Here is a 12,589-nt window from a genome sequence, read left to right as displayed (position 1 = left end):
ATATTCCTTCAGACAGTATATATGTGTTTATATTAAAAGGTCCAAATTAATCTTATTACCAAACTTTAATAGGTATATTCAACAACTGCCATAATAACATCACATATTTTTTCTGGATAGTATTTGTAACTGTACTGCTCTATATATACAACTCTGGTATACATTTACTTTTGAGAAAGGCAAAGCAGTAAAAAAGACGGACCAAAATCCAGTTCGCTTGTAAAAATACAAATTGAGTTTAAGGCAGTGCAAGTCACCATAAAACAGTGTCACTGATATAATACTGTAATGCTCACTCACATATAAGGCCACAATTGGTGGTGCCTTTCTACTCCTCTATTTTGGATCATGCAGTACAGCTTACCTCAACTTTTTTTTATTTTTTTTTTTTTTTTTTTTTTTTTTTTTATAACTGTAAATAGATTGGATGTAAAAAGTCAATCTCAGGCATTATCAGTTTTTGACTGTGAATTTGTGGTAATATTTAGCCTAAAATGTTTAACTTGCTAAAGATGCAAAATGGCATATTGTTCTACAGAGAATTTTTTAATTACCCACCCAAAGCACTGAATTCAATTGTTTCAAAAACTTCCATGGCAACACATGTTTAAAATCAAGCACCTAGGCATGCAGTCTTCTTCTCCAATCATTTATTGCAGAACGGGTCTCTCTCAGGAGCTCAGTGAATTCCAGCATGGCAGCATTATAGAATACCACCTGTGCAACAAGTCCAGTAGTGAAAATTCCTTGTTACTAAATATTCTACATTCAACTGTTAGTGGTGTTATAATGAAGTGTAAGTGATTAGGAACCACAGCAACTCAGGCGTGTATTGGTAAGCCACATAAATTGATAAAGCAGGGTCTCACATAGTTCACAGAGGTCACCAACTTTCTGGAGTCTTCATGGAATGGCTTTCCATGGCTACGCAGTTGCACTAAAGCCTTACATAACCAGGCACAATGCAATGCATAAGATGCAGAAAAGCACACTGACACTGTGGCAGTATTCATGTTTTCTGGATAAGAGATGAATCGCGCCGGTGTGAAGTTATTTTTCACGAAATGGCCTCGGCCCCTTAGTTCCGGTGAAATGTTTCAACACACCAAGACATTTTGGACAGTTTCATGCTCCTAGCATTGTGGGAACAGTTTAGGGACAGCCCCTTCCTGGTCTAACATGATGGAGTGCGGGTCCACAAATTGGATGGGGGAATTTGGAGTGCAAGAACTTGACTGGCCTGCCAGAGTCCTGACCAAAACCTGATTAAACACCTTTGGAGTGAATTAGACTGTGAACCAGGCCTTCTCATCCAACATCATTGTCTGACCTTACAAATATATTTCTGGAAGAATGGTTTTCTTTTAAAGGTTAACTTAACTCTGCCATCACTAATGCTGAACACAAGAAGGGAGAACACAAAGGGAAAAGTGCTGTCCTCATTTCACAGGACGATGTCCTGTAGGTATGAATCACGATTATTCTGAAGAAACTATCGTGTTAAAAATTGTATATGTGAATGTGACTGTTTTTAGAATAAAGAATAAATTAAACGCTTTACATTTCATGAAATCATAATGAAAGTGTTTATTGAATTAATACATCATACGTGGACAATTTAACAGTTAGTTCATATTTTATGAACACTGCCAAAAAGTTCCAAAAGAATGTGTCTTATTCAGCCTTTTCACCCTGAAAAAAATAATGAAAGGTAAAATTATTCAACACATATTATCAACATTGAAACAATTCATTCTACATTGTAAATATAGTATCTACACTCTCTTCAATTCACAGAAAATTATTAACATAAAGCTCTTATATCAAACAACTCCATTAAACAACGGTACATTTTTTGTAAAACAAATTACATGAATTACCTTTCCAGCATCACGGCTCTTGGCTCTCAGTTTGTTGACCTGAGATTCAGCAATGTCAGCACGTTCCTGAGCTTCCTCCATCTCATGTTGGACCTTTCTCAGTCTGGACATGTGGGTGTTGGCCTGTTCCTCCTGTTCAGTGCAACAATATGTTTTATTTAAAAACATATCTGATCATATATGAGAGATATCTCAGTTATGAAGCTGTGAATTCCATATGTAAAAATCACAAAACATTGTACTTACAGCCTCCTCAGCCTGTCTCTTGTAAGCCTTGACTTTGAGCTGCAGTTTGTCCACCAGATCCTGAAGTCTGACCAAATTCTTCTTGTCCTCCTCAGTCTGCATAAACAACAAACTGTTACTGACGGCTGAAGAAGAAACAATTTAGGAACTTAAATGTAATAGATATTTAGGTAAATGTGTAATCACCTGGTAGGTGAGCTCCTTCACTCTCCTCTCATATTTGCGGACTCCTTTAACAGCATCAGCTCCACGTCTCTGCTCAGCTTCAACTTCAGTTTCTAGTTCACGGACCTTTAATGCCATGATAAGTAATCAGCTTTTAATAAATATTAAGAGTAGAAAGAAAATGGGTGGAGATCATGTGATGGTATCAAAGTGTTTATTTAATACTTGAATAATAACTATATATGCATATATATATATGCAGTACATACCCTGGACTCCAGTTTCTGGAGCTGCTTCTTGCCACCCTTCATGGCGAGGTTCTCTGCCTCATCCAGACGGTGCTGCAGGTCCTTGACTGTGACCTCCAGGTTCTTCTTCATCCTCTCCAGGTGAGCACTGGTGTCCTGCTCCTTCTTCAGCTCCTCAGCCATCATGGCAGCCTGAAAGTATGGGTGGTGTTAGCATTATTGATCAAGCATGAACAAAAATTTTGAAAAGTAAAGAAGGCTTGTAAAGTACTAACTTACATCAGTGATAGCCTTTTTGGCCTTCTCCTCAGCATTTCTTGCTTCCTGAACTGCATCATCCACCTCACCCTGAACCTGGACAAGGTCAGCCTCCAGCTTCTTCTTGGTGTTCAAAAGACTGGTGTTCTGAATGAAAAAGAAACCGTTTTAATGATGTGATTCTCACTCTCTGATGTGTCAAAGTTCTTGTAAAGTAATGAATACCAACCTGAGAGTGAAGCAGTCCAACACGCTCACTAGCATCAACCAACTCCTGCTCAGCTACTTTGCGTCCTCTCTCTGTCTGCTCCAGAGCGGCTCTCAGCTCCTCAATCTCAGCCAGCATCAGACCATTTCTGCGCTCCACCATGGCGACCTGCTCCTTCATGTCTTCCTGTCCTCTGACTGCGTCATCCAGGTGCAGCTGAGCATCCTGATGACAAACAAACAAAAGATATTATCATTGTTTGCTTGGAGGTTAATTAAAAATTCACACACACACAAATGATCTACCAACTCACCTTGAGCTGTCCTTGGACATTCCTCAGTTGTTTCTGGGCCTCAGCAGCCTGTCTGTTGGCATGGCTCAGCTGAATCTCCATCTCATTCAGGTCTCCCTCCATCTTCTTCTTGACTCTCAGGGCATCATTCCTGCTCCTGACCTCAGCATCCAGAGTGCTCTGCATGGAGTCAATCACCCTCTGGCTGTTCCTCTTGATCTGCTCCATCTCCTCGTCCTTCTCTGACAGCTTCCTGTCAATCTCACCTTTCACCTGGTTTAGCTCAAGCTGAACACGAAGGATCTTGGCCTCCTCGTGCTCCAGAGTTCCCTTTAAATAAAGGTTTATTTCAACATAAACTGGAGAAGGGATAGTTTTATAAATGTAATTACAAACAAAGTACATTTTTATAAAATACATTACCTCAGCTTCCTCCAGAGCTGTCTGAATTTCAGACTTCTCAGTCTCAACAGTCTTCTTGGCCTTTTCCAGCTCATGGATGCTCTTTCCAGTCTCACCAATCTGCTCAGTCAGATCTGAGATCTCCTCTACAGAGCAAACACAGCCAAGAGTTTTAGTACTTGGAGCTGATATATGCAAATGTTTTGGCCACAACAAAAGCTGTAAATGAATATAAACATTAGAATCATATCCATATGATCTATAGCAAGATAAGCATACGCTGCAGGTTCTTGTTCTCTCTCTTCATGGTCTCAAGATGATCCAGAGCCTCTTCATATGAGTTCTTCATCTTGAACAACTCAGTGCTGAGAGAACGAGCCTCCTTTTGGGCTCCTTCCAGCTCTGCCTGGCTCTCCTCATACTTCTGCTTCCATTCTGCCAGGACCTAGATTCATTAAAAATTAATTAATTAAATAATTAGTTGTTGTAATGGGTGTAATTTCTCCTTTGATGACAGAGGTTATGTTTAAACTTTACTTTATCAAAGTTCCTCTGCTTCTTGTCAAGGTTGGCAGCCAGAGCATTAGCTCTCTCCACATCAATCATGAGGTCCTCCACCTCACCCTGCAGCCTCTGCTTGGTCTTCTCCAGTGAGGCACACTTGGAGTTCACAGCCTCAATGGATTCCTCAGCCTCCTGCAGGCGCTGGGCAAGCTTTTTCCTGTTGTTAAAAGAATTTTGTTTTTATTAAGGCTGAATTGGTTGGTTTTAAGTCTGAAAACTAATTTAAACAATGAAAGTATGGTGACTTACTTGGCCTCCTCCAGCTCCTCAGTTCGCTGGATGGCATCAGTCTCATATTTGGATCGCCACTGAGCCACCTCACTGTTGGCCTTGGACATTCCTCGCTGCAGCTCAGCCTTGGCCTCCTGCTCCTCCTCAAACTGCTCTCTGAGCAGATCACAGTCATGACGTGCTGACTGAACAGCATGAGCCAGAGCGTTCTTGGCCTGTTGAAGTGACAGTTGATTTCAGATTTCGATATTTTATTGTTGAAATCAATTTTAAAGTCTAATGCTGAGAGGATAACAAATTTAAGAGGTAAAACCTTAGAAAGAAATTAGAGGATTATCTGTCTCAGAGTTACTGAGTGTCTCTGTAACTGATTAAAACTTGTCTCTGTTTTTATTAGTAAGTGCTGAAATTTAACAGAAGAGAGAAAATATTCCAGACCTTAACCTCCTCCTCAACGTGTCTCTTGAGTTCCTCAATCTGCTGAGTGAAGGCCTGCTTGCCCCTTGTGAGCTGAGAAACAAGAGCTTCTTTCTCCTCAAGCTGGCGACTGAACTCACCTGTAGTTAACACACACGTATTGAGCCTAGTTTCTTTCATTTCACCCACTGATTGGTTGTAGTTTTAGGTACATGTAAATGACAAATTTCCAGAGACAGAATGTTTCTTTGTTATACATCACTTACCATTCTCTGTTTGAAGTCTCGCCTTCTGGGCATTAATGTCATTCAGCTGACGAACATTCTCATCATTTTTGGCTTTGAGTTCACTTAGTTGATCCTCAAGAGTCCTGCACATTTTCTCCAAGTTGCCCTGTCACCAAGTAATGCCATATCCATGTTAACAGTTAATGAGCTGCTTTGGCGGTCCTGAAATGTAAAAAAGAAAAAATCTGTTCTCTATAAATACTGTCCGCACCTTTGCTTTAGCAACAGCCTCCATGTTGCTGGAGAGGTCATCAATCTCCATCTTGTACTCGCTCTTCTCTTTCTCCAGCTTCTGTTTGACACGCTGGAGGTTGTCGATCTGCTCTCCGAGCTCTGCAACAGTGTCAGCCTGCTTCTTACGGAGAGCTGCTGCAGTAGCTTCGTGCTGCAGAGTTGATTCCTCAAGATCACGACGCAGTTTCTGGAACTCAGCCTCTCGCTTCTTGTTCATCTCAATCTGAGCAGCTGTTGCTCCACCAGCTTCCTCGAGCCTCTCACTGATCTCTTCAAGCTCCCTGGAGAGGTCTGCTCTCTGCTTCTCTACCTTAGCCCGAGCTGCCCTCTCAGCCTCAATCTCCTCTTCCAGCTCCTCAATACGAGCCTAGTGCAATGATAATATGAAAAGGACATTACCCATTGAACATGCTTTAGATTCAGTGAATATATTATTGAGTTATAACAGTGTTACCTGCAGTTCTTTGATCTTCTTCTGGAGTTGAGCACCAAGGGTTTGTTCATCCTCAATTTTGCTGAGAAGCTGGCTGATTTCAAAGTCCTTCCTGTAACAGGACAAGAAGAACAAATTCAGTATTATAGATTTGAACATGTGAAGCAAGCTTTGAAGTAAAGAAAGCTTACCATTTCGCTGCTACTCACAAAAACATAGTTAAGAAATGAAGTCATTGAGTGATGACATTATTGTTCGGCATTAGAGATTTGTGGACAAAGTAGGGCATAAACATGTCAGATCTTACAGCACTACATTTAGCTGCAGGTGACTTTTTGTAGTCTACATTTATGGAGTGGACGATCTAACAAACAAACTTTGCTAGTAATAACGGAAAAAAGCCCTACTTCTTGATTTTCTCATCAGACTGCTGCTTGTCATTCTCCAGATCCATTATGGATTCCTGGGCCAGTTTCAGATCTCCCTCCAGCTTCCTCTTGGCTCTCTCAAGGTCCATGCGGAGCTTCTTCTCTTGCTCCAGTGAACCCTCAAGCTATAAAGTCATGTCAGTTGATTCAAGTGGTTGGAAAGACAATGATTCAGCACTAAAATTCTTTCCATAAAAAACAAAAAACAAACACATCATTATTATAGTTTTCTTACATCATCAACTTGCTGTTCCAGCTTTGTCTTGGACTTGGTCAGAGTGTTGACTTTGTCTTCCTCTGCCTGGAGATCATCCAGTGTTTGCTGATGGGCCTCTTGTAAGGCTTTCTTCTCCTTAGTTAACTTGGCAATAGCCTCATCCTGAGATGCCATCTCCTCTGTCAGGTTTTTCACCTAAGAATTGTACAAAGGATGTATTTAAATATAACTTAAAAACTATATCTCAGGAAAGAATTAATATATTTTAATTTAGAGGTGTCTTTTAAAAAAAACAACAACTCAGATATAGATAAACTGAACCTTGTTTTCTGTGGCATGTTTCTCCTTCTCCACTTTGGCCAAGGTGAGCTCCAAGTCATCAATGTCCTTCTTCAGCTCAGAGCATTCATCCTCCAGCTTCCTCTTCTTAGCAGTCAGCTCAGCATTGATTTCCTCTTCATCCTCCAGTCTCTCACTTGTCTCTTTGAGTTTGGCCTCGAGCTGGATCTTGCTCTTAATGAGCCCCTCACACCTTTCTTCAGCATCAGAGAGATTGTCAACTTCCTATAATACATGTTGAACACACAAGTTAGATTATTTGTGAGTCACATTGTCCTAGTGTTTTCTTGATCGTACTTTTAGCTACACTTTTGTTTTAGCACATAAATAATCAGAGGATAAAATAAGCATGTGGCCTTTTCATATCTAAATTTAATATACATGAACTACAGGTGTAATATAAAATTTTCTCTACTACTTACTGCAGCCACTTGAAGTTGCAGGTCATTCTTCTCCTGCAGCAGGCCGACCATCTTCTCTTCCAGTTCCTTCTTCTTGGCCAGAGCAGTAGCCAGGTCTGTCTTCATCTTCTCATAGTTCTCCTTCATGTTCTGCAACTCCTTCTCAGTCTCAGCACTCTTCAGAAGAGGCTTGATCTTGAAGTATACTTTCAGCCATGGCCAGTTCTTGACATTCATGAAAGAACGGATGTTGTACTGGATGGTGTAGATAGATTCTCTAAAAACCAAACATGAGAGTGTTACTTTTAGTGTCGTAGGATCTTAATATGAGGAAGGAAATAAAAAAGAGAATACAATAGAGTTTAGTATGATAATGTTACCTCCTCTCCATCATCTTCACAAACTCTTTCCTCATGACGTATCCTCTGCAGAGAGCCTGAGTCATGGTCACCAGCTCAGCCAGTTTCTCATCTCTCATCTCCTCAAGAGTGCCCAGCAGACCAGCTTTGAAGAACACCTATTTAATCATTGAAAACATAAGTACAAGTGCAAATGGACAGTGTTTTTTATACCCATTAATATAACAAAGTGTACCTTTGTGTGCCCAAACATGTACTGTGTGTGATCCACATCAATGGAGCCAAGCAGCTTCTCTGAAGCTTTCTTGTTGTCAATGAACTGTCCCTCAGGGATGACGCTGGCATTCAACACTTTGTATCTTTAAGAGAATCATTTTTTTTTTTTTTTTTTTTTTTTTTTTTTAATGACATCAGAAACAGCAGTATGCGACATTACGTGATGGCAGAGCTTCAGTTCATCCTTTGTCTTTTTTTTTTTTTTTTTTTTTTTTTTTAAGAAATAGGACAGGGGGAATGAATGAGAGAAAGAGGGGGAGAGAAAGAAAGAAAACCAAAGGGGAGAAGAGACGGTGAGAAGGGGGGGAAAAAAAAAAAAAAAAAAAAAAACAACAACTCCTGGGTCACCTGTATGGAGAAAAAAAACAAAACAAAAACAAACAAACAACAAAAAAAACAAACAGAGGAGACAGCAAACAACAAAGAGCAACATAATAATAGAGAAAACAAAGCACCATCACAATAAACTAGCTAGTCATAGATATCAATAGTTACTGAATAATAAACGATATTGTGCAGCACGCAAGATAGACAGCGCACAGTGTGCTTTGAGGCAGCAGCCAAGAAAGCTTTAGTCCGCGTCTGTGAATACCCATGTGTACACCTGTGTGCATACCTGTGTGGATCAGCATGCTTGCATTCCAAAGGTTTCTCCATGTAATGATCTGCTAGGGAGTGTGGGGGGGCCACAGCCCCGTCCTCCAGGGTGTGAAGCGGGTATGGAGGAGATCAAAACTCCAGACATCCAGAGGCCCCCAGAACACAAGAGACCACGGAAGACCAACAGAGGGGCAGCCGCGCCACTGTTCCAGTAAGAGCTGAGGAGAGTCCCAGATGAGGGCTCGCCCAGCAGCCGCGGAGCAGAAGCCAGGGGGAGTTGCAGTGACGCGCCCGTGAGCTCCGCCGGCCCCCAGCTGTGCCTGAGTGACCGAGCCCCAGGCCGAGAGGCCGGGGGCACCCCACCTCCAAAGGGGGCCCGAGCGAGCCCCAGGCCCCAGGCCCCGACAAGCGGCCGCCAAGGAGTGAGCCGGTGTGTACCCGGACGCCCACCCCCAGACACAAAGAACCACCAGCACACCGACACCTGAGGGAGTCCGCCACCGGCAGGGGAAGTGGTGGTGGGTAGAGATAGGCCTCCAAACCTTGGAGGGCCTGAGGTGTCCCCAGAGAGGTGGCGTCTGATACCCAACCTGACATATAGACACAGACATACAGGCACACACAGACACAAACATCCATTCCCACCCTCATGCTCTCATGTGCACTCACTCCACACTCAACCAACGTGGAGATAGACATAAAGAGACGCTGTACACACGATCACACTCCCCAAGCGTACTCTACAAACCGGGTCTAGGTACCCTTGCCCCTGGAGGGGGGAATTGCACCCAGACCCAGGTGGTGTTACCCTTTTCCCTGCGGTGGGGAGAGGCAGACCACCCCGACTCCGCAGCAGCAGGGAGGCCCCACACCCCAGACCGCAGCCGGACGGCCAACTCCTCCTACTAGCCCTCCCGCTCCAGCAGGCCGCAGAGAATGGGGGTGGGAGAAGACTCCAAACCTCCCTCCACCCGCTCATTGTAGTGTTGATGCATATGTGATCTAAGGTGCAATTAAAACCCAGGAGGGCATGGAGCTACCTGCCAAGGAGCAGCAGGTAAGCGCATAGTCCCTCCTGCTAGCCCTCAATGACTAAGTGTATTTAAAATTGAGAGGTGGGCAAGGACGTCAGGGGTGAGGTATACACCCTGATGGTAATTTGGACTCCGTGATTGTGCCCACCCCCAAGATCCTATATGTATGTGTTACTTAGATTTCTCTTCCATCATATTCAAGTTTGTCCTTTACAACAACCATGAAACCATTTTTCCTTTCCAATATTGTAATGTGCTGTCACCTCTGCTTGAAGTCACCATAGAGGATTCTGCTGGGGAAACCCTTCCTGCAGATTCTGATGCCCTCCAGTACACCGTTACACCTCAGCTGGTGGATGACCAGGAAGTTCTCCATAAGGCCTGAGAGTCAGAAATGCATAACGTTTCAAAACTTTCTTCGTTTCACTTTGTCATTTTTACAGTTAATATTACTGTGGGGTACCTGGGGTCTTTGTCTCATTGGGAATCAGGCAACGGACAAAGTGAGGATGAGTGCTTCTTAAGTTGGTCATCAGCTTGGCCAGATTCTCCTGTAGATCAGCATCATTAGATAATAGGTTAATACTATTTAAAAATTAGTAAAAAATTATTTTTCCTGCAACACAAATCTATACATACTCTGAAAAGAGCAGACACAGTCTGAATTGAGGATTTTTTCTTAAGTTGGTCATCAGCTTGGCCAGATTCTCCTTAGATCAACATCATTAGATAATAGGTTAATAATATTTAAATATGAGTAAAAAATTATTAAATCTATACATACTCTGAAAAGAGCAGACACAGTCTGAAAGGAACCACCCTTCTTCTTACCACCTTTTTTGCCACCCCCAGCAGCCTCTGTTTTCATAAATAGTAAATTTCATTATTGGAATTTAATGAATATTTTTCACAGTATACGTATTAGCCTGCAGTAGGGGAGACCGGGGATAGTTGTAACATTTTTGACATTTCTGTCTGTAAATTGGAGCTCTTTTAAGGTAGTGGATTCAAAATGTAATGCAAAGTATTTACATGTCTCTGCTATTAAATAGTGCAGCTATTTTCTCTGCAGCACAATTACCCATTGCATGGTATGGCCTCAAACACAAAGAGTGAAATGTTACAATTAACCCCATAGTCTGGGTTAGTTGTAACATATCCTGGGGTGAAATGTAACACAATGAAATAAGGGTACTAACAAAACATTAACATGTAATCTTTGTTTATTCAACACATGAATGCACTTACATCCATTTATGTAGCTGTGTGTGTGTGTGTGACAGAATGCAGAAATCTAGCTTTTGAACATATTCCAACCCCCCAAAAAAGACAAATTATGGAATTTTCTGCAACTGAATATTTCATTAATTTTGGTTGGTCTTCCTTGAGTTTGGCCTCATTGGCTCAGTGGGCATTATAACCTACAACTCTTGCACCAATTTTGAACATAACAATGAAGCTGAAAAAATGTAGTTGTTCACCAGCATCGCAATTCCATTACTTTTTATCCTGGCTTACCTTGGTGTGGTTTGCAAAGTGCTTCAGAAAGATGAGGAAATCTGTTTCTTGCACCCATCCTGATTTATTTCCACTACCAGTACTTCCTACTGGTCCATCTCTGACACAGTGGTCTGCATAATGTATGTGTGGGAACACAAACAGTGGAGGAATTGTGTTGCCAATGGCATTAACCGCATATACAAATGCGACCAGTGAACCTCTCTCTGCTGATGTCGTTGCCCCAACTTGTTTAATATAAGTTAAAGTAATAGTGTGGTAAGTTGTAACATCTGCATTATTGTTACAACTAACCCAGACTGTTGCTGTTACAACTGACCCAGACTCCTATAGCCATGAACTAGCTAACATTACAGCCAACGGCTAAAACATTAGCACTAAAGACCTACACAGAATATATCCCCATAGACATACAAATAACATAATTTAAGTTTGATGAGTTTAACTGCAAAGCAGATAATGCTATTAGAAATTGAAATAAAGTAGAAAAACTTACTTTTTGGCATACAAATTACTTTTTTTCATGTTAAATTGTCTGTGTTTGACAAAATGTGCTGATTTTTCACATGTGATAGCAGAACTGAATTGGGCATGCACAGGATGAGTCACATCATTTGAAACTTAGCCCTGATTGGAGAAATTGGAAGTGTTACAACTGACCCACGTTACAACTATCCCCGGTCTCCCCTATGTACTTATTTATTAACAGAACATATATCTGTAGGACGCGAGCTTGTGAGCACTTTTGTTTCTAACCTTCAGCTCCAGCATGGGCTGCATACAGGAAGCCCAGCAGTTTGTTTGATGACTTCTGGTAGAGCTGAACAACTGAGTCATTCAGTGGGTCCTTGTTCTTGTCCAGCCAGCCAGTGATATTGTAGTCCACTGTACCAGCATAGTGAACCAGGGAGAAGTGTGCCTCAGCCTTGCCCTTTGCAGGCTTTGGCTTCTCAAATGCTTTGGTCTTGCCAAGATGCTGATCGTGCAGCTTGTTCTTGAACGTTGTGTCAGAGGCCTTGGGGAACATGCACTCCTCTTCAAGGATGGAGAAGATGCCCATTGGCTGAGAAAATGGTACATGTCATATTAAAATTTCAACAGAGGTAACATATGCAACCACATGTACATTTCTTCCAGAGCAGCTGTTTACCTTCTCAATAAGCTCAATGCAGGCAGCCAAGTCCATACCAAAGTCAATGAACTCCCAATGAATGCCTTCTTTCTTGTACTCCTCTTGCTCCAGGACAAACATGTGATGGTTGAAAAACTGTTGCAGTTTCTCATTGGTGAAGTTGATGCAGAGTTGCTCCAAGCTGTTGAACTGTAATAGTACAACCATGTCTAACTTCATGGCAATAAAGTCTTTAAAGTTTAAGAAATGTGGTGAAATGTTTCAAGTGCTCACATCAAAGATCTCAAACCCAGCGATATCCAGCACTCCAATGAAGAACTGTCTGGGCTGCTTTGTGTCCAGCATCTCATTGATACGGATAACCATCCACAAGAACATTTTCTCATAGATAGATTTGCACAGAGCCGAGACAGCATTCTC

At 41.9% G+C, this 12,589-nt stretch overlaps 1 protein-coding gene across 1 annotated transcript; it reads right to left on the bottom strand.

Moving 5' to 3' along the window:
* Positions 1–1,567: 1,567 nt before the first annotated feature.
* Positions 1,568–12,586, bottom strand: LOC121811864 (myosin heavy chain, fast skeletal muscle; the record flags this gene model as incomplete). The annotated part of the gene is given in 28 exon segments (XM_042217654.1): positions 1,568–1,692; positions 1,881–2,012; positions 2,127–2,222; positions 2,313–2,417; positions 2,561–2,731; positions 2,819–2,944; positions 3,027–3,230; positions 3,319–3,627; positions 3,721–3,845; positions 3,979–4,144; positions 4,237–4,420; positions 4,513–4,709; positions 4,933–5,051; positions 5,178–5,304; positions 5,410–5,799; positions 5,887–5,977; positions 6,273–6,418; positions 6,529–6,705; positions 6,832–7,074; positions 7,272–7,527; positions 7,631–7,767; positions 7,845–7,968; positions 9,783–9,900; positions 9,983–10,070; positions 10,304–10,377; positions 11,794–12,100; positions 12,188–12,358; positions 12,443–12,586. Coding segments are annotated over 28 exon segments (4,545 nt in total), but the record flags the coding sequence as incomplete, so codon positions are not given.
* Positions 12,587–12,589: the final 3 nt, after the last annotated feature.

Source organism: Haplochromis burtoni, unplaced genomic scaffold (genome assembly GCF_018398535.1).
Source record: "Haplochromis burtoni strain Fernald_Lab_line unplaced genomic scaffold, NCSU_Asbu1 Contig_2432, whole genome shotgun sequence".
Classification (NCBI taxonomy): Eukaryota; Metazoa; Chordata; class Actinopteri; order Cichliformes; family Cichlidae; genus Haplochromis; species Haplochromis burtoni.
The sequence above is the reverse complement of the archived record's forward strand: the minus strand, read 5'-3'. Positions and strand labels throughout refer to the sequence as shown.